The sequence below is a fragment of the Cannabis sativa genome, chromosome 2 (genome assembly GCF_029168945.1).
Source record: "Cannabis sativa cultivar Pink pepper isolate KNU-18-1 chromosome 2, ASM2916894v1, whole genome shotgun sequence".
NCBI classification, from domain to species: Eukaryota; Viridiplantae; Streptophyta; class Magnoliopsida; order Rosales; family Cannabaceae; genus Cannabis; species Cannabis sativa.
The window spans coordinates 54632154-54654184 of record NC_083602.1 but is presented as its reverse complement, the minus strand read 5'-3'; the positions used below and the strand labels follow the sequence as shown (position 1 = coordinate 54654184).

Sequence of the window (22031 nt, the reverse complement as noted above, 5' to 3'; positions counted from 1 at the left end):
TTAGCATTCTCAATTCTCACTTTTCAGATTTTGAATTGAGATCATAGAACATGCACAAGGTGATCAATCTTAAACATGAAAATTAAACACAAATTAAGATAATTTCACACACAAGAATTGAGGACTGGTAATTAAACATTAACTAGGCAAAACATTAAACAACAATCATCATCCTCCCTAAATGGGAAATTTAGTTCAGAAACAAATCCATAACCATTCCTATAGCAATATTCAACATAAATAAATTAAAGAGGAATAGAGAAAGAAACTGTTGGTGGATGAATCTGGATCTTCACTTTGATTTCCTTTGCTCTTCTTGCCTCTTTCTGCTGTGTTTTAGGGTTCCAAATCGCTTCCTTGACTTCCAATCGCAGTTTTCTATTTATAATTGAAATTTAGGGTTCGATGGACGAAAATGCCCCTGGTCCGTACGGGGTCTCGCCGCGGCCAAGCTTCCTCTCGCCGCGGCGAGAAATTGCCAAATTTAGGCTCTCTCTGTATCTCGTAACTCGCCGCGGCGAGCCTCTTCATCGCCGCGGCGGCGATGCCTACGATTTCTCGAGATCTAGCCGCGGCCAAGTTGTGTTTAGCCGCGGCCAGATATGCACAAAAACTCAAAAATTGAGTTTTCTTCGGCTCAGCACGTCTTTTAATGAATTTCTGCACCCGAGACCTCTTTTATTCCAAAGAACCTGAAAACATAGAAAACAAGCGTAATTCCGTCCCAACACAGCTAGAAATGCACATAAATTGGATCCAAAACATAGGCTAAAAATAGCCTAACAGTTACATTTAGCAAGAAGTGCGAGGCCAGTTTTAATAATATGTCTATGTTTTCTCTCAGCCCTTCCATTTTGCTTCTGTGTGTGTGTGTGTGTGCAAGGGTGAGAGAAAAGGATACCTTGGTCAATGAGGAACCTCTTAAAAGGTTTATATTCACCTCCACCATCTGCCTGTACAACTTTAATATGTAAGCTAAATTGTTTCTCAGCCATCCTTTTGAATTGAAGATGCATTTCAAGGGCTTGGAATTTTAATGACAATGGATAGATCCATGTAAATCTGCTCAAGTCATCAATGAAGTGAATGTAGTATTTGAATCCATCTTTGGATTGTATGTGAGATGGTCCCCACAAATCTGTATGGACAAATTCAAGAGGTTAACTAGCACGATTTAAGGATATTGGGAAGCGCAACTTGTGATTTTTTTTCCTTGCTCACAAGCATTACAGAACTATAGTGTTTTAATAGAACCAGTGTGAGGTTATTTAGGCAATAATTTGCTTAAAGTTAATAAGAAAGGATGGCCCAATTCGCAATGCCAAACATTTATGTCATCAAATGGAGAAGAATATAATGCAGAATATTTGCAATGCCAAACAACATTCTTGTCATTACAATGTATATTTTGATCAGTACAATATGAATTTTGTTCAGAATAAGACTCGATGGTGAGATGACATTGCAGAAATGGGTCGGATGACACTGGACCTTCACTCAGCATGTATAGACCATCTTTACACTTTCCTTTGAGGAGAGATGCTCATGTTTGCTTGTCCTTAACAAAACAATAATTTTTATGAAATTCAAGAAAGATGCCATTGTCATCAACAAGCTTAGATACACTGATGAAATTCTTAGTTATTGAGGGCACTTGTAACACAGATTGTAGTTGACGAGGACATGATGGATTATATGATGGAAGAGTAGAATTACCAACATGAGAGATTAAAAATTTCTTACCATCACCCATGACTAAGGTTTTAGGACCATTGTAAGCATGTTGATTGTCCAGATTAGTGGCATCGAAGGTAATATGAGCAGTGGCTCCAATTTCAGCATACCAGCAAGAATCATCACCAAAATCTTGAACCAGTGTGGTGGAATGGGCTTGAGGATCATACTTGGAGTCAACCTCTACAAGATGTGCCCGTGCAGATTGATTGGATCTTGACACTACCCAATTTTTGTCAAAATAGTAGTGACAAACTGGAATTGTATGGCCAGACCTTAGACACACTTGACATATGACACTTTGTTGGTTGTACTTAGGATATCCCCTACCACGACCAGTGGATAGTTGGGTAACATCATGTTGAGGATTCTTGGAGTTGGAATATGGTGGAACACCATCAGATCTACCATTGCCAAAGGTAAGATTTGCTTCCATTTTGACAACAAGATCTGTCATAAATTGATGATGTTCAAGTCTGCTTTCATGAGAAAGAAGCAGAGCTTGAACTTCCTCAATGGTCAAGGCATCACTTCTTGATGTAATACCTGAGACAACAGAGTCAAATTCTAGGCCAAGACCATTTAAGAGTTGTAAAACCAAATCTTGATCATCAACAGGTGATCTAGCAACACTTAGGGCATCAGAAGTAGATTGAATATTATCAACATACTCAAAGATAGAGAGACTTCCCTTTTGAATATTGGTGAATTGGCCCTTGAGTTGAAAACGACAAGCATTGGTTTAACTGGAAAATTTATGGTCTAGTGTTTGCCACATAGCAAAGCAGCTCTGGTAATTAGCAACAGATGCAAGGACACTCTCTGTCATAGAGGATCGAATCCAGAAAAGGACGCATATACTTGGGTCATTTAATACCTCCATTAGAACAAAGTTTAGTTTATCCAAATTAAAGTGTGATGTCAATTTTGCCAAGCCATCTGTAATAGAGTTTTATTTTCTTGGAACTTGTTCTATTTTAAAATAATCAAACCTTTCCAAACTCTTCCAAACTTTTTCTAGATATTTGGCCATTCTTGTGCCTTTTGCTTGGTATTCTCTAATACCCGATAAAATTATACATATATTTTAAATTTTATTTGTTATACAATTAATGTGAGAATAAGTATTTTATTTATTTCTACTAATAGTGAATAGGGATAATTACTTAGAATAGTATTGACAAATTTCTAAACATAGTTGAAATTGTTGTAAGTGTCAAGGTAAAATTATGGTATTTTTACGAATTAGGATAATTACTCAATTAAAGGCCGATAAGAAAGTCTATTAGAGTTTTATAAATTATTTACTGGGTTTAATTTATTGTATCAGTGCATTAAATAACATTATAATGGAATTAATGTTAAAAAATTCATAGGTTTGGATAAATTCGCACGATTAAAAACTATTTTAGTAAAATGATCATATCTAGAGTTTTAGAGCTCCGAGTGAGGTGATTCCAGTGGCGTTGGAAAGATAATTCAAAGATATATAAATTTTGTAGAAATAGTTATATCATAATTAGGAAGTTTTCTAGGTCAAAACTGAGCCTAAAGTTACGAGATAGAGGGCTTACTTTTAAAATTTGAAAATTAAATATATGTTGATTTAATAATATTTTAGCATTTTATTATATATTATTATTTTTAGTTAACCTAAACCTATTAGAATACGATATCTCATAATCTTCAGTACATGTTTTTTTTATCAAACCCTAGACTATCATAGTTTTATTTTTCCTCTCCAAACCAATTAGTCAATGCCTCATTCTTCTTCATGGTTGCTCCTCTCAAACCTTCCACACTTCTTCTTATTTTTCTACCTTCATTCTTAACGTTTTAGATTTATAATCAAGGCTTGTGGGCTTGAGACATCAAATAGAAAGTTGTGAAGAGGTATGAAATATTTTCTTGCTCAATAATGCTAAATGTTATCTAGGGTTCAGACCTATTATATTTTTCGTTTTTAGAAAAAATAAGTTTCAGTAAAGTGATGATATCTCTCTTGATATTGATCTGTTTTTAGAGATTTTTGTAAAGTTGGGAAGCTTATTCGATGATCTAAAATTTTTATGAAGAAACTATTTACCAATTTAGTGTTATTCTATGTCGAAAATTATCATCTTTCTGCTGTTGTTGTGATTCGTTTTCTTCATATTTCTAGAAAAAGTATTTTCACTTAAAATATAATAACTCTCTCAATTTTCTTCCATTTTTAATGACCTATATATAGTTTTAAAGCTTATTTGATTTTCCAAAAGTTTCATGAAGAAACGTTTTACTAATTCGAAGTCATACTATGTCAAAAAGTTAGTTTGTTCTGTATCATGCAATTCATTTCTTAAATCTTGTTCTTACAAAACTGTTTTAGTAAAATTGTAATATCTCTTTGAATATAATTCCAATTTTAAAGATTTTGGTGTCATTGAAAACATAATTTATTTATCTAAAACTTTCATGAAGATATTATCCTCTAGTTCTGAACTTTTCAATGCCAAAAGTTTATATTTTCGCTGAGTCGTGTAATTCATTACTCCATATTCCTTGTCAGAAATAGTTTCGGTAAGACTATGATAACTCTCTCAGTTTTAATCCATTTTTAGTGATCTTTATATCATTGGAAAGATAATTTAATTGCCTATAAATTTTATGAAGACAACTTTCACTGAATTAGTGTAGTAGTTGGTCAAAAATAGTGATCTTTCTAGTGTACTGTAAGAGTACGAATTTTAATATTAGGACCTTGACCCATGTCTTATTATAGGTAGTAGTGACAAGATAACAAGTCTTAAGTAGCGGGACTTGAGGTAAGAAAATTAGATAGTTTTGTATGTGTTTATCTGCATAAATTTAGATTCTTTGTGTATTAGAATATGATTTATGATTTGTTATTATAAATATGTATATGGTAGTGAGAATGTGTGGTATGGACACAATATGAGTTTGTGAATTGATATATAGACTATAGTTGTTATGACTTGTATATGTTGTATGGTGTATGTTGTATGTTGTATGTTGTATGTTGTGTGTTGTATGCTAACGTCTCATTTAAAGTAAGGGACCATGGTGGGGTATGATACGGGGTAAGGCCGTTGAATGTAGAGATACCCTCCCCTGCATTTTACTGAGTCGTGTATGGGATTATTATGGTGGGGTATGATACAGTGATATTACTGTTGAATATAGAGATGGCCTATCCTATAACAATGGTAGGGCTGCGGAGGCCCAGGTTATTATATGGGTAGATTAGGCCCAAGATATTGTAGGGCCAGGTTAGGCTATGTAAGTAATGGCTATGATATGCCAATGTTATGGTAATGACATTATTATTTTATAGTATTGATATGATTATGTTATGAGTATGATATTAGAGTTATGATATCTGTATATGTGAATGGTGTGAACAATTAATTAGTATGGACCTATATGATAAAGGTTTCTATGTGTACAGTTATTTGGTTATGGTTATAAAATAAAGTGTATGATATTGCTAAAACTTAATAAATACATTAATGGTATGTGTGATATTGTATGATAAGCATTTTCTTACTGAGCTTTTAGCTCACCCCCTTTACGTACTTTCCCCCTACAGGTATTAGACAGGAAAGTACGTATAGTGAGCAGGGTGAGTTCTGGTACGTATACTGTGAGCGGCTACGGACGGGCAAACGATCTAAAACGCCGATGGTGCCTTAGCTTTATTTTAAGCAGTTAATAATTTTAAACACAATGGAAATATATTATTTAAAATCATTTGCTTATCGTATTTTATTTTAAAATGAATGATCCTTCTCTGTTGCATTTTGATTTCTAAAACCCACTGTTGTATTTCAAGTATTTTTAAATCTTTTCAAAATATGCATTAAAATAGTATTTTATAAAGTAAGGTAAAATACTGGGGCGTTACATATTCTCCCAAAACTTGATTCACGACCAGCTGAAAATCACTAAAACATTAAATATTTTTCACTTTTAAAGTCTCTGCAATCCTTAGGCCAGTTAACAAAGCTTCATACTCTGCCTCGTTATTTGAAGCTTCAAATTGAAATCTTAATGCATAATGAAACTTAATGTTTTCGGGCAACACCATTATTACTCCAACCCCCGAGCCATTCTCGTTTGAAGCTCCATCAACGAATAGTTTCCATATCTTATCATCATTTCCTGCTCTAAAGTCTTTTCTTGAGTATATTCCCTCCACTAGGAAGTCAGCTAAATCATGACCTTTGATAGAGGTCCTCAGATGGTAAGTTATTTCAAATTGCCCTAATTCGATTCACCATGTTATCAATTTCCCTGATGTATCAGGTTTGGATAATACTTGTCAAATAGCTGATTTGTGAGAACCTTGATGGGATGCGCTTGAAAATATGGTTGTAACATTTTGGATGCATGGACCAAGCAAAGTGTAAGTTTTTGGAGCGATAGGTATCTCGATTCTGCCCCCAGTAACCTTTTGCTTATATAATAAATAGGTTGCTGGTTCCTACCATCTTCTCGCACCAGTGCAACATTTATAATGTTTTTTGAGATGGCCAAGTAAATAAATAACGTCTCTTTAGTGATTGATTTGGCCAATACTGGTGGTGTGTAGATATGCTTTTTTATCTCTTGGAAAGCCTCCTCGCACTCTTCATTCCATTCAAATTTTTTTGTTGCCTTAGAGAATGTTGAAAAAAGGGAGGCATTTATCAATCGACTTCAAAATAAATCTATTTAGTGCTGCCATTCTTCCAGTCAAAGAATGTACTTCTTTTGGTTTAGTTGGCGAAGGCATCTCGCACAATGCTTTTATTTTGTCAGGGTTAGCTTCAATTCCTCTTGCATTTATAATAAAGCCTAAGAATTTCTCCAAAGACACCCTAAATGAAAATTTCTTGGGGTTTAATTTCATATTATATTTTTTTTAGTATGGCGAAGCTTTCTACGAGGTCTTCTATGTGGTTCTCGCTTTTCACAGACTTCGCCAACATATCATTAACATAAACTTCCATATTTTGCTCTATCTGGTTCTCAAACATACCATTCACGAGGCATTGGTATGTTGCATATCCTTATAGCAATAAATTCCCATATTTATGACAAAGCTTGTATGCTCCTAATCTAGGACATACATTTTAATCTAGTTATATCCAGAGTATGCGTCCATGAAGGTCATCAATTTGTGCCCTGCTGTCGCATCTACCAATTGTTCGATCCTTGATAATAGAAGCAGTCTTTTGGGCATGTCTTGTTTAAATCGAAGAAGTCTATGCAGGTTCTCTATGCCCCATTAGGTTTTGGGACAAGGACTGGATTAGATATCCATGACTGATAGAATGCTTCCCTTATGAAGTTATTGGTCAACAATTTGTCAATCTCTTCTTTTAGTGCATTTTATCTTTTATGATCTAAAGGTCGTTGTTTTTTACGTTTAAGGGATAAGTAGAGTCAATATTGAGGTGATGGCATATCACATTCAGGTTAATCCCGACCATATATGAATGGCTCCAAGCAAACTAATCTTGGTTTGCCTTCAACAAAGTAATTAGTTGCTATTTTAGCTCTTCCCTCAAACTCTTTCCAATGTTGACACATTTAGTAGGATTGTTTAGATCTAAATTCACCTCTTCTAATTCTTTAATAGGTTTGAGTTGGTTATATTCATCATGGATCCTTTGATCTAGATCTTCCATCCCTTCCTCATTTTCTTTTGTTAGAATCACCATTAATTGATGGCTTGCCCTTCTATTTTTCAATTCCACACTATATCATTGTCGAGCTAATAGTTGGTCGCCTCTCATAGTTCCTACCCCTGAATGAGTGGGGAATTTTAGGGACAAATGTTTGATCAAGCTTATTGCCCCCATTCTTGTTAACGCTGGACGACCCATAAGTATGTTGTACACAGAAAAGATGTCAACAACTAAAAATTCTTGCATCAGGTTCATTGATAGCGATGGTTCTCCCATGGTGAGTGGGATATCTTGTACCCATGCTTGAAACACTATCGCTTGTGAACCCGCAAAGGTTAAGCGTACATGGTTTCAACCTTACTTCTTCTAAGCCCATCTTCTTTAAAGTTTTTTTTTTATAGAAAATATTAACAGAACTCCCGTTATCAATGAGAACTCTCTTTATTCTCTTATTAGCGAGCTGAACCGTTATCACTAGGGGAACCGCACATGTGATGTGTCTTCATCAGTAAAGATGAAGGGCGGTTCTTCAGACTTTGCTCGCTTTAGAGGTTCTGGGGCGAAAGCTAATTTCTCATTTTTTTACTTCATTTATATATCTTTTTTAAGCATTTTTGCTATTTCCTGTTAGGTGTGGCCCTCCAGAGATAACTAAGATGTCCTAACCCTCGACTTAGGGAGGTTGCAATCCTTGGTTGTTCTGGTTATTGGGCAGATTCTGCTCATTTCCCTGAGCCCTTACATACTGCCTCAGGTATCCTCGCAAGATGAAATTTTCAATCTCATCTTTCAGTTGACAACACTCTTCAGTGGTATGTCTAATGTCTCGATGGAAATGACAATACTTATTGGGAACTCTCTTGCATGTCTCACTGGATCGAGTCTTCAAAAAGCGACCCAATTTTTATTTGCGAGATAGATATTTTCACGAGTTTTATTTAATTCCATATACACCAAGTATATAGGAATATATTTCTCGTGCTTCTTTTGTTTTATCTTATCTTTTGACAAATCTCTTTACCCATCCTTTCTCTTAGCATTTGACCCACTAAGGTTCATTTCATTTTGCACCTCTTCCTTTTACAAAAAAATTTGTGTTCTTACATTAAACTCATTTATGTTTCTAACAGGGCGACCTTGCAAATCATCCCATAGTTCACCTCCCACGGTTGAAGTCAGTAGTTATTCCAACTTGAAGAGTTGACAATTGAATACTACCATTTAGATTTTTGACTTTGGTTGCTGCTGTACTAAAACGACTTAAATATGCTTTTAGGGACTCTCCTAGTTGCTACTTGATATTAGTCAATGAGGATGCCTCTAGCCTCTTATCCCTTGCAGCCTAGAATTGCTTCTAAAAATCCTTAGATAGTTGCTCCTAGGAAGTTATGGAATAGTTAGTGTTAACACAAATTTTCGTTAACTAAATAATTATCCTTTTTTGTAATGAATAAAGTGCATAATTAATTATATAATAACTAATAGTATGAATGGTAATAAATAACAAGAGGGTTTTTGTACGTGATTTTGAAGTTAAATCTTCATAGTCCACGAGTTCATCTTATTCAGATTTGATAGATTGCATATAGAATACCATAATACTGTTTTTCAGGAATGAATAATAAATAATCACAATATTATCTATTTTTCCAAAAGTTTGCCTTTTTTTGTTCCTTGGGTTCTGTCCCTATAATAGAGATAGGAAGGACTACAAGCATATTCACAAGAAGAAAGATATGACTGCAATTACAGAGGACAGTGATGATTGCTCAACAGATAGAGAATTATTTTCCATCTCGAAATCCTCAATGAACAAGGAGTGTATTCTTAATTCTGGATGTACTTATCACTTGTGTCCAAATTGCGAATCATTTTTTGATTATAAATGAGTTGATGTAGGTAAAGTTCTAATGTGTAATGAGTTTTCTTGCAGGGTCATTAAAACTGAAAAGATCGTCATCCGACCATATGATGGTGGAGTTAAAGTGCTAAAGAATGTGAGGCACATTTCGGAGATAAAAAGAAACCTCATATCCCTAGGTGCGCTTGAAAATGAGGGTTACAGATACAAGTCCATGAATAGAAACTTAAGGATCACTAAAGCTTTTTTTGATAATAATGAAAGGTGAAAATATTAACCGTTTGTATATTCTTCAAGGAGAAATTGAGAAGCTAGCTCAATGAAAGGGCAAGAATCGAATATATGCAGCGGTGGCATCACAGACTTATTAGTGAACAAGGTCTCAAAGAATTACACAAACAAAGTATCAGTGAAGATTTAAATTTGTAGACCTTACTATTTTATGAAGCTTGTATTTTAAGATATTCTTAAAAAAATTTACATACTAACATTATGTTACATGAAAAGTTATAGGGACTAATTAGCAATTGTTAGTATTGCCTAGTTAGTATAAATATGTAATACTATTACACAAATGGGGATCAATGAATGAAATGAGAGAAAATTAGGATTATTCCTATTGGAGTTTGGCACTGACTCGAAGAGTGCAATTCGATACAATTGGTAATTGTATCATTGGTGCTTTCATTTCATTCATTGATCCCCATTTGTGTAATAGTATTACATATTTGTACAATTTTTGCATAGTCGTTCTCTTTTGAACGTGTGTATGTCGTTCTCTTTTGAACGTGTGTGTTTGTCTTTTGCTGTTCACTTTTGAGTGAGTGTGTTTGTCTTTTGCTGTTCACTTTTGAGTGAGTGTGATTGTGTCTTAGTGTTGTTGGTTACGTCATGGCTTCCAGTAGCAGAAACGATGGGGATTTATCTAAGAAATGGGCTGATATGTGTCTGGACGAAGAAGAAGATACAGAGGCAATTTTCGACGAAGAAGACGGTGATGAAACAGAACCCGATTTGGACGACCGCTGGTGTTTGATAGGAAGGCTATTGACAGGCAAAGTTTCGGACTTCCTTGTCTTCCAAAACATAATGGCCGATCTTTGGAAACCCGGAAAAGGCATGTACGTGAAGATACTAGAGCAGAACCGATTCCTTTTCCAATTTTACCACGAAATTGATATTAGAAGAGTGATCAATGGCAGCCCATGGACTTATGACAGGAAACAACTTATAATCGAGCGCCTAAAACCAGGTGGTAATCCAAAAAACGTAATGCTGAATACACTAGATTTGTGGGTGCAAATCCATGATTTGCAATCTGGATTTCGAACGGAGAAAGCTATCCTCGAGGCAGGTCGATTCATTGGCGAGTATTTAGAGGCTGATCCGAACAACTTCACCGGCGTCTGGCGAGAATACTTTAGAGTTCGAGTGCGGATCAACATTACCATTCCGTTGAAACGGAGGATGAAATTCAGACGCAGGGGGAATGATACGTTCTTTTATGCCAATTTCAAATATGAGAAGGTTCCCACATTTTGCTTTATTTGTGGATTGCTAGGACACTCCGAAAATTTCTGCTCTAAGCTCTACGATACACCTGCGGATGAGATAGTGAAGCCGTATGGGTTGTGGATGAAGGCTCCTAATCGACGGCAAAATTTTTTGACAGCCTCACCATGGCTGCGATCGGGGAAGACAGCTACTCAGGCCAGCAATGAGGTGCCCACTGATGAAGCAATCAACATTAACTCTCCTTCCCAATTTGCGCCTGAACCAAAGAACAAATCGCATCCTATGGAATCAGATCGTGACATATCCGTGAATGAAGGTACCGTGGTTATTTTAAAGGAAAGTGGTATTAAATTCTCTTCTGACTTGGAATTTGAAATATCAGAAGGGAAAAGGAAAAGAATAGACTCTCTCTTTAATGGGCCTATTAATAATAATAGTGGGCCGGTGGAATCAAGCATTAGTCTTGCTACTTTGAAAAATACCACAAATACAGAGGGCAGCTCAAAAAACGTTTCAATGGTGGGTACTGGTGTCCAGGCCCACCAATCATTATGAATACACTAAGTTGGAATTGCCGTGGGCTTGGGAACCCACGGGCCCAACAATTCCTGGTGGACATTTGTTGTCAAAAGAAACCCAAATTTGTATTTTTATGTGAAACTCTTTGTTCAAAGGAAGTTGTGGACCGAATAAAAAATAGATTGGGCTTTGATTCTTGTTTTACTGTTGAGGCTATTGGGCGGTCTGGTGGGCTAGCCTTTTTCTGGAAAAACGCAGATGAAGCCCGACTGTTGGGATATTCTCAGAATCATATTGACTTTGAGATCACGATTTCTGGTACGACACCTTGGCGCCTCACCGGTTTCTATGGTGAACCAAACCGATCGTTACGCTCACGGACGTGGACTCTCCTTCGAACCCTCTTCTCTGAATCGCACCTTCCTTGGTGCTTAATTGGGGACTTCAACAACATTGGTAACCAAGCAGAAAAACGAGGAGGCCGTGCTTATCCTTCTGCGTTAATCACCGGTTTCCAATCAGTTCTCCACGACTGTTCCCTGCATGACCTGGAGCTTCGCGGATATCCTTTTACATGGGAACGAGGCCGTGCGTCTGGCAACTTGGTAGAGATAAGGCTTGACAAAGCCTTAGTTTCTCAACGATGGCTCGATCTCTTCCATCAGGTAACCTTGACCAATCTCTCTGTTTCATCTTCGGATCACACTCCTATTTTTTCGGAATTTCATGACAGCCCCCACCTTGATAATGTTTTCCATTTTCGGTTTGAAAATTCCTGGTTCCGTGAACCCATGTGTGCTCAGATTGTGAAATCCTGTTGGGAAAATAATAGTCACCTTACTCTGCTTGAAAAGATTAATCTGTGTAGTTCTCAATTGGAAAAGTGGGGGAAAACTCTTACTGGAAATTTTAAAAGTCGCCTAGTCAAAAGCAAGAAAAAGATGGCTGCTCTGAAACTTTCGGGCATTGATAATTGTGATCAGGATTATGCAACTGAGAAAAATAATTACTTTGAGATCCTTGCTCAGCAGGAAATTTACTGGAAGCAGAGATCCAAGCAGTTTTGGTTAAATGCGGGAGACAAGAACAGCAAGTACTTTCATGCCACTGCAAGTTCACGAAAAAGGAACAACCAGATTTACCAGCTGCAAAAACCGAATGGAGAGTGGTCAGGTTGGGACAATGGTCTGAACGAGGTAATATCTGACTATTTTATTAATCTGTTCACATCCAATGGCACTTTTCAAAATACTGTTGCCAATGATATTCGGTGTAGCATTGATGAAGCTCAAAATCATATCTTATTACAACCTGTTACTCCTGATGAAGTTCGACATGCTCTCTTTCAAATGCATCCTGATAAAGCCCCTGGACCCGATGGCATGGGGCCAGGCTTTTATCAAAAACACTGGGATGTGGTCGGTCCGGATATAGTAAATATGGTCACTGATTTTTTTGCTTCTGGTGTCATTCCTACTGATCTGAATATCACAAATCTTGTACTGATCCCCAAGAAGAAAAATTTTGTCTCCATGAGTGATATGAGACCGATAGCCCTTTGTAATGTGTTATATAAAGTGCTCTCTAAGGTCATTGCCAACCGTATGAGAGGTATTATTGATCAGATTATCTCTGTGAATCAGAGTGCTTTTATCCCTGGTAGACTTATCTCTGATAATGTGATGATTGCTTTTGAGGTGATGCACTATTTGAAGCGAAAAACAAAAGGCAAGAAGGGGTTTATGGCACTTAAACTTGATATGAGCAAAGCATACGACCGGGTTGAGTTGAACTATCTTCATGCAGTTATGTCTCATATGGGATTTCATTCGAAGTGGATAGAGCTTGTTATGTCCTGTATTACCTCGGTCAGCTATAAGGTAATCCATGGTGGTCATGTTGTTGGTCCTATTACTCCATCTCGCGGTATTCGGCAAGGTGACCCACTTTCCACTTATCTATTCATCATGTGTGCTGAAGGACTTACGGCGCTTATTAATAAGTTTGAAGCAAGACGGGCTATTCAAGGATGCAAGGTGGCTCGCGGTGCCCCTTCTATCACTCACATGCTTTTTGCCGATGACAGTTATCTCTTTTGCCAAGCCACTACAGAAGCTGCTACGAGTGTAAACTCCCTCCTTCATATGTTCCAATTGGCTTCTGGGCAGCAAGTAAATTTTTCTAAGTCATCGATCTTCTTTAGCCCTAACACCACTGTGCAACATCGTTCTAGTATTTGTTCTGTGCTTGGGATGGTTGAAGCCTCAGAGGGCAGTCTGTATCTTGGCTTACCTAATATTATTGGTCGAAACAAGAACTCTATTCTCGGCTTCTTAAAGAATAAGGTCATGTCTCGTATCAATAGTTGGGATGGTAAATTTTTATCTCGAGCTGGCAAGGAAATTCTTCTCAAGACTGTGATCCAATCTTTGCCAACATATGCTATGAGTGTCTTCCTAATTCCTCTTGGCATTTGTGAGGATATTGAGAAACTTATGGCTAGTTTTTGGTGGAAGACAAGCTCAAGCAAGGGTCGTGGTATTATATGGATGTCCTGGGAAAGAATGGCGACTCCAAAACTAGAAGGCGGTATGGGATTCCGACATCTTCATGATTTTAATATTGCTATGCTTGCTAAGCAAGGCTGGAGACTCTTGTGCCAACCTGACTCCTTGGTGGGGCAAATTTTTAGAGCCAAATATTTTCCTACCACTGATTATCTCTCAGCCGAATTGGGAAATAATCCCAGCTTTGTCTGGCGTAGTATCTGGGCCGCTCAAAAGGTGGTCCGTCAAGGGGCTGTTCGTATCATTGGAGATGGAGAAACTACCAGAATTCTTTCAAATCCATGGCTTCCTGATCCGGACAATAGACTTGTTACTTCAACTCATCCAGCTCTCTTGAATAATAATGTGAGTTCTCTCCTCTCTGTGGGTACTCGTAGCTGGGATTCAGATATCATCGATGATCTGTTCAATAATCGGGATGCTAGCTTGATACTTGGTCTTCCTTTGTCTCCTAATGTTGACTCTGATTTTTGGTCATGGTCAGGAGACCATACTGGGCTTTTCTCTGTCAAAACTGCCTATCTCCTGCTGCAGAAAAATAAACCACGGCATCCAAGACCTGATAATTCTGGATTTTGGCGTAAACTGTGGCAATTGAAGATCCCGCCTAAAGTTAAGAATCTGTTATGGCGTGCTGTTACTGGTTGTCTTCCCACTTGTCTTCAATTGGTGACAAAACATGTAAGTATCTCTGCAATCTGCCCTGTTTGTACTGATCAAGCTGAGTCTACTGTCCATGCTCTTCTCACATGCCCCTTTGCTATGTCATGTTGGCGTTCCCTTGGTATCACTTATGACCCGGTACATCCATTATCTTTTGGTGGCTGGTTTGAGAAAGCTCTTATGAACCTTGATGAGGAGATTGCTCCACGAGCTGCTATGTTGTGTTGGGCAATTTGGAAGGCCCGAAATCTTGTTGTATGGAAAAATAAAGTATCCTCAAGAACCGAAGTGATTGCATCAGCTCGAATAACTCTTGATCATTGGCGTAACGCTCAAGATAACACTTCCTTATCTTCTCTATTTTTGGATAATAGAGGAGATGGAGCTGAGCGCTGGACTACACCTGAAGCAAATAAAATCAAGATAAATGTTGATGCTGCACTCTTTCCACGGGATAACTCTTATGGTTTCGGGATAGTTGCTCGGGATAGCCTCGGTAAGCTTGTTGAGGCTAAATCATGCTACTTCAGAGGTACTTATGATGCGGAAGTTGTTGAAGCAATGGGAGTCAAAGAAGCTCTCAGCTGGATTAAAAGTAAGAATTGGTCTGATGTTGAGATTGAGACTGATAGTATGCTCACTGTGCAAGGCATTCGTAGTAACCAATCCTTAAATTCTATTTTTGGCTTGATTATTCATGACTGTCAAGTTTTATTTTCTTCTCTAAATAATGTTAAGCTTTGCTTTATTAGACGATCAGCAAACCGAGTTGCCCATGTTGTGGCTAGGCACTCTTGTTTTCTCTCTGGTCGTAGCATTTTTGAGTATAATGCTTGGGACGAGTTACTCTCCCTTTTGTATTCTGAATGCTAATTATTCAATGAAGTTACTATTTCATTTTCAAAAAAAAAAAAAAACAATTGTTAATTAGTCCCTATAATAAACACAAACTTATAATTTAAGATTGGGTTGGAGTATGAAAAGATGAAATTTGATATGAATTTGTAAAGCATATCAATTACAAGAAATGTTGTAGTAGAGAGTAGTGAGTGATATGATGGTGGGTGGGTGGGTAGGGATGAGTGATGAGGGTAATTGGTTGGCAGATTTTATTCTTAAATATCTGGAAAATGCGCAGCTGATTTGTAGCTGCCAGTTCCCACTGCCGCCTGCCGTGGCTTAAATCCTCCATTCCCATAACAGCCGCCTTCTTTTCAGGCGCAGTCAACTTCAATAACAGATGATGCTCATTAATGGGCCCATCTTTGCTTGCTTCGAAGTTTGGTCCATCTCAACCAAATGGGCCTACACCTCTCATGCTGTTTATTGTTAAGCTTTATCAACCTTTGAGAAATTAGAATCTTTGGAGGCTTTGGTATTACATTTTTTTTTATATATAGTTATTGTGTAAAAGTTTGTCTAAAATAATATAAAATAAAAAAAAAAATAAGAGAAAAGAGATTTTGTTAATGTATTTTTTTTACTGATATGTAAAATGGTCTTAAATTAAAAATCTAAGTTAGTAAATGTCATTATTAAAAAAAAAAATAAGAAATTAGCTAAATGTAATAAATTAATTAATAAAAATTATAAAAATATATTTAATACATATTATTTTCTAAAAATATATATAATAATTAAATTAAGTTATATAATTTATCATTGCATATTATTATATTGTAACAAAACGAATAAATATATTAGATCATTTAATATATACAACAGTATTTCACATATTGTATCACTACAAATTAATATTATGTAACAATAAAATTATATACCACAAAAAAATTATAACAATACTAAATTAATACTTAAAAAATATATATATTGTGCTAACCAAATTATATATATCACTATTAAAGTATGTATACATACCAAAAAATTTATATATAATAAAATAAAAACTAAATATCATCTTAAATAAATGATATACTATAGACAATAAAAATCATATACCATACTATTGCCCCGAGTTTTTCCCAAAATATGTAGCCACAGCTATGTATGACACGTGGACCAAAAGAACACCTCACCCGAGAATTAGCTAAGAGTCGTATACAGAAGAATAAGTGTAGTTCGAAGAGGGATCCCATGGAGTTGTACAAAAAGTATGCCCTTTCTCCAGGAGCTAAAAATATAGCAAGGCACCTCCGGGAGCAGAAGAGCTTATTTGAACAGTCACCTCATATTTAATGCAACATGGGGAAGGCGTCTGGGAATGCCCATAAGAGGACATGTCAGACAACGTAAGCCTTGTTTAAGGCAATTACACAATAATCGAAGGGCTAGTGACGACTCCATTATGAAGAATCACATCAATCAAAGAAGGATAAAGATTAATCTCACCTAATTCCTACGGCATAGGTTATGCATGCCCTATTCCGTATCTCTTAGGAACTTGTGCTCATATGTTGTTGGCACTCAAAGACAAGTTATCCATTTTTAACTATACCCACCAAACTCTATAAATGGGAAAGAGGATCGACAAAAGAAGAGAAAAACACACCAAGAACATTCCCTGTACAAGAACTCTCATTAATAACAAAGACTTGTGGACTACGGATCATTAATGCCTGAACCACGTAAAAATCATCTGCATTAATTATCCCAAAGCTCTTATCATTATCTCATTTAATTTGTTGCCGAAAATCTCGATCAACACATAAAACAAAACATATATACCTACAATAAAAAATAAAACAAAATAATATAATATTATTGAAAAAAATTGTATATACTATATTAGCAAAATTATATACAATCATAAAATAATTATACCATACTTACAAAATTATATATCACATTTATATATAATAAAATAAAAATTAAACATGCATGATTTAAAATAAAATGATATACTATACAATAAAACTTATATACCATATAACAAAAAGCATATAGTTACAATCAAAATATATATAATACCAATAAATAAAAATAAAAATATAGAATGCTAATAAAATTATATATTATGTCAACAAAAGTATAATAAAAAAATAAAACTTAAACATTGTTAAAAAATAATGATATTACCGTCTAACAAAAAATACATATACCATTCACCAAAATATATACTAACAATAATAATAAAAATATATATTACTAATATATATATATATGAATACTATACTAACCAAAATATATGCCACTATTATAATATATATCATGACAGGGGCGGAGCCAGGACTTGGATGCAAGGGGGCCAAATTTTAAAATTTAGTATAAAATAAAATTTTATCATATATTTATTTTCAATATTAAACTTAAAAACAGTTTCTTTTGTATATTAAAAATTGTCTATAAAAAATGTCAAAATAAAATAAAAAGTACTCTATATTATTCAAATTAAAAATATTAATATACTTTTAATTAAAATATACCTTAAATTTTAAATTGGTAAATATTTTATAAAACAAAATATATATGAACAAAATAATTTTTACATTTAATAAAATTTAACACTTAACTAGAGGAGATCATAAATCTCAACTTCTACTTTAATGATGAAAGTTATCAATTAGTGAATGATTTTGAGCGAAATGTATAAAAAATATATAACAATAAAAGGTAGTAGAAATAGTTGAAAAAAATAATAATTAATAAGTAATTGCCTTATTTTATTTACCTTCTACTCATATAAATTTAATTTTATGTCAATTTACTTTTAAAAGAAAATCAATTTCTATTTTATTTTTTAAAAAATTAAACACTTAATTTACACTATATATATATTATCAGTTATCTATACACTTTATTTTTATATATTATATATATTAATTAGTTTGTTTTTATATATATATATGTATTTTTATTTATAAATATATAAATATTTACCTATATATAGAAAGGGATATTAAAATTATTGGGGGGCCATGGCCACTCTTTCCTTGGCTGTGGCTCCGCTCCTGTATCATGACCAGTGACAAACCCAAAATTTTTATTTTGTGGGAGCTTATTTATCATAAAAAGTATTTATAGCTACATTATAATCACTCTTACTAAATTTATCTAATTTTGTGCGGGCTTTTCTACAATTTTGGCCTATAATTATTAAATTAAAAAATTTACTTTTAATTTTTTAAAAGTGTAATATCCAGATTAAAATAGTATTTAATTTTTTGGGATATTAATGGTGCGAGGATAATTATCTCATTTATTTGTGTTGTTAGTGAGTAGAAACTATTGCTTAGAGTAGTTGTACCAATTTTCTAAAGAGAGTTAAAGTTGTAATACTACGAAAGTAAAATATTATGATATTTTCAAAAGTAAATAATCGTTTAATTAAAGCCCGATATGAAAGTCCATTAGGGTTTTTTATAATATATTTATTTGATTTAATTAATTGTATAAGTGGTATTAAATAATATTATTATTTAATTAATGTGAGAAAATTCGTAAGTTTAGAAAAATTCACAGGTTTAGAAATTATTTTACTAATATGACCATATCTGGAGTTTTATAACTCCGATTGAGGTGATCCCAGTGGCGTTGGAAAGACAATTCAAAGATCTATAAATTTTGTAGAAATAGTTATATTATAATTCGTAATTTTTCTAGGTCAAAACTAAGCCCTAAAGTTACGGGATGGAGAGCTTACAATTTAAATTTAAAAGTTAGATATTTGTTGATTTAATAATTTATCATATTATTATTGTTATTATATTATATTATTATTATTATTCATAAAACTAAACCTAATAAGAGTCAGAATAGTATAGGTTTCATTAACCTTAAAATTATATCGTTCTATTCTTCCCACCCATCCGAGCAAGACTAACCCTAAAATTTTCAAGTCATCTTTCTATTTCATCCTTAGCCAAATCTATACCACTCTTCACTCTCATCTTTGATCACCATCATCTTATGTCTATTGATCCAAGCAGCTTGATGTATTTGAGGTAATAAACTCTACATTTATGATCACAATAGGAAAATATTCGTAGGTCTCTTTTTCTTATTTTTTTTTTAGAATAAAACATGTCTCAGTAAAATTATCATATCTCTTTAAATACTCATCCGATTTTCATAATCTTGGTGCCTATAGAAAGCTTATTGAATTTTCCATAATTATTATGAAGAAAGATTTTACTGAATCGAAATTTATCTATGTCAAAAATTAGTATTTCTACGCTGTTTGTTGTAAATCGTTTTTTCATATTTTCTATATAAGTTGTCTCAGTAAAATCCAAATATCTCTCTGAATAAGGATCCGATTCTAGAGATCTTGGTAGCGTTGAAAAGATAATTTGATTTTCTAAATCTTTTATGAAGAAACCATTAACAAATTATTGATTATTCTAAGTCAAAATTATTGTTTAATTGTTGTAGTTCGAAATCCATTTGTTTCAGAATTTCTAAAAAAAACTGTTTCGGTATAATATATATCTCGTACGTTATAACTATGATTTTGAAGATTTTAGTGTCATTAGAAAGGAAATTCAATTTTCTAAAACTTTTATGAAGATATTATTCTCTGATTTGGAATATTTTAGTATCAAAACTTTGTATTTCCGATGTCTCCTGTGATTCGTTACTCCATATTCCTTCTTAGAAATAGTTTCAGTAAAACTATCATAACTCCCTCAGTTTTAATCCATTTTTAATGATCTTTATATCATTGGAAAGATAATTGAATTTCCTATAATTTTTATGAAGGAAACTTTTACTGAATTCGTGCAGTTATTGGTGAAAAATAGTGTTCTTTCTGCTGCACTGTAAGAGTGCGAATTTTAATGTTAGGGCCTTGACCCATGTCTTGTTATAGGTAGTAGTGACGAGATAACAAGTCTTAAGCAGCGAGATTTGAGGTAAGGAAATTAGATATTTTTATATGTGTTTATCTGCATAAATTTAAATTCTTTATGTATTGAAATATGATTTATGATTTGTTATTATGAATATGTATATGGTACTGAGAATGTGTGGTATAGACACAATATTAGTTTGTGAATTGATACATAGATTATGGTTGTATAACTTGTATATATTGTATGTTGTATTTGTATGTTTCATGTTGTATGTTGTATGATGTATTTATATGTTGCATGTTGTATGTTGTATGATAACGTCTCAGGTAAAGTGGGGGACCCATGGTGGGGTATGATACGGGATAAGGCCGTTAAATGTAGAGATACCCTACCCTGCATTTTACTAAGTCGTGTATGAGATTGTTATGTCGGGTATGATACAGTGATGTTACTGTTGAATATAGAGATACCCTATCCTATAACAATGGTAAGGCTGCTTAGGCCCAGGTTATTATAATATGGATAGATTAGGCCCAGGATATTGTAGGATCAGGCTTGGCCCGAATTATATAAGTAATGCCTATGATATGCCAATGTTATGGTAATGACATTATTATTAATAGTATTGATATGATTACGTTATGAATATGATACTGGAGTTATGATCTCTGTATATATGTATCGTGTGAACAATTATTATGGACCTATATGATAAAGGTTTCTATGTATACAGTAATTTGGCTATGGTTACAAAATAAGGTGTATGATATTGTTAGAACTTAATAAATACATTAATGGTATGTATGATATTATATGGTATTGTATGATAAGCATTTCCTTAATGAGCTTTTAGCTCACCCCCTTACTTTCCCCCTACAGGTATTAGACAGGGAAGTAGGTATAGTGAGCAGGGTCAGTTCTGGTACGTATACTGTGAGTGGCTACAGACGGACAAACGATCTAGAACGCCGGTGGTGCCTATTTTATTTTAAGTAGTTGATAAATTTAAACACAATAGAAATGTATTATTTAAAATCATTTACTTAACGTATTTTGTTTTACAAATGAAGGATCCTTCTCTATTGCATTTTTTATTTCTAAAACCCATTGTTGTATTTTAAGGATTTGTTTTTTATCTTTTTAAATTATGTATTTAAAATGGTATTTTTGTAAAGTAAGGCAAACTATCAGGGTATTACAAAAAGGCAATATTTTTGTTATAGCCCCCACATCAATCTTAATGGGTCCGTCCCTGATCATGACAACAAAATTATATACTATCATTGTATATAATAGAATAGAAACAAATTAAATATTATTTAAAATAAATATATATCATATAATTAAAATACATAAAAATAATAATTAAATATATGTAGCATGCCAATAAAATTATATACATACATTAAAATGTTTGTATTATGCTAACAGAATTATATACCACTATTATACATAGCAAAATAAAAAATAAATATCATCAAAAAATAATAATATACTATACAACAAAATAAAAATATACTGTAGAGCAAAATCTATATACCAACAACTCATAAAAAATTAAAAATAATCGACATAACTTTCAAATAAAAAAGATTTTAACAAAATTAATATAAATAGGGTAAGTACTATTTTAGACCTTATGTTTTGCAAAAATTACCAATTGGACCCTCTATTTTGTTAAATGACAAAATAGACCCTATATTTTCCAAAATTGTACAAATAGGACCATAAACTAATTTTTTGTCAAAAT

At 34.0% G+C, this 22031-nt stretch overlaps 1 protein-coding gene and 1 pseudogene across 1 annotated transcript; one reads left to right on the top strand and one right to left on the bottom strand.

Annotated features, from left to right (window-relative positions):
• Positions 1–2214: 2214 nt before the first annotated feature.
• Positions 2215–2353, bottom strand: LOC115721587 (small nucleolar RNA Z247; annotated as a pseudogene).
• A 3597-nt stretch (positions 2354–5950) lies between these two features.
• On the top strand, positions 5951–15404 carry LOC115720400 (uncharacterized). Its single transcript, XM_030649549.2, has 6 exons — positions 5951–5977; positions 8537–8580; positions 9103–9258; positions 9340–9531; positions 10143–11301; positions 11457–15404. Exons 1-6 carry the CDS (start codon positions 5951–5953, stop codon positions 15402–15404), a joined length of 5526 nt encoding a protein of 1841 aa, XP_030505409.2.
• The last annotated feature ends 6627 nt before the right edge of the window (positions 15405–22031 follow it).

What these genes read in the sequence shown, in the direction of transcription:
- LOC115720400 (XM_030649549.2), top strand. Translation starts at nt 5,951, where the DNA reads ATGACCTTTGATAGAGGTCCTCAGATG. An exon ending in TTGATAGAGGTCCTCAGATG is followed by an intron (nt 5,978 to 8,536) that starts GTAAGTTATTTC and finishes TGTTTCTAACAG; the next exon opens with GGCGACCTTGCAAATCATCC. An exon ending in GTTCACCTCCCACGGTTGAA is followed by an intron (nt 8,581 to 9,102) that starts GTCAGTAGTTAT and finishes TCCCTATAATAG; the next exon opens with AGATAGGAAGGACTACAAGC.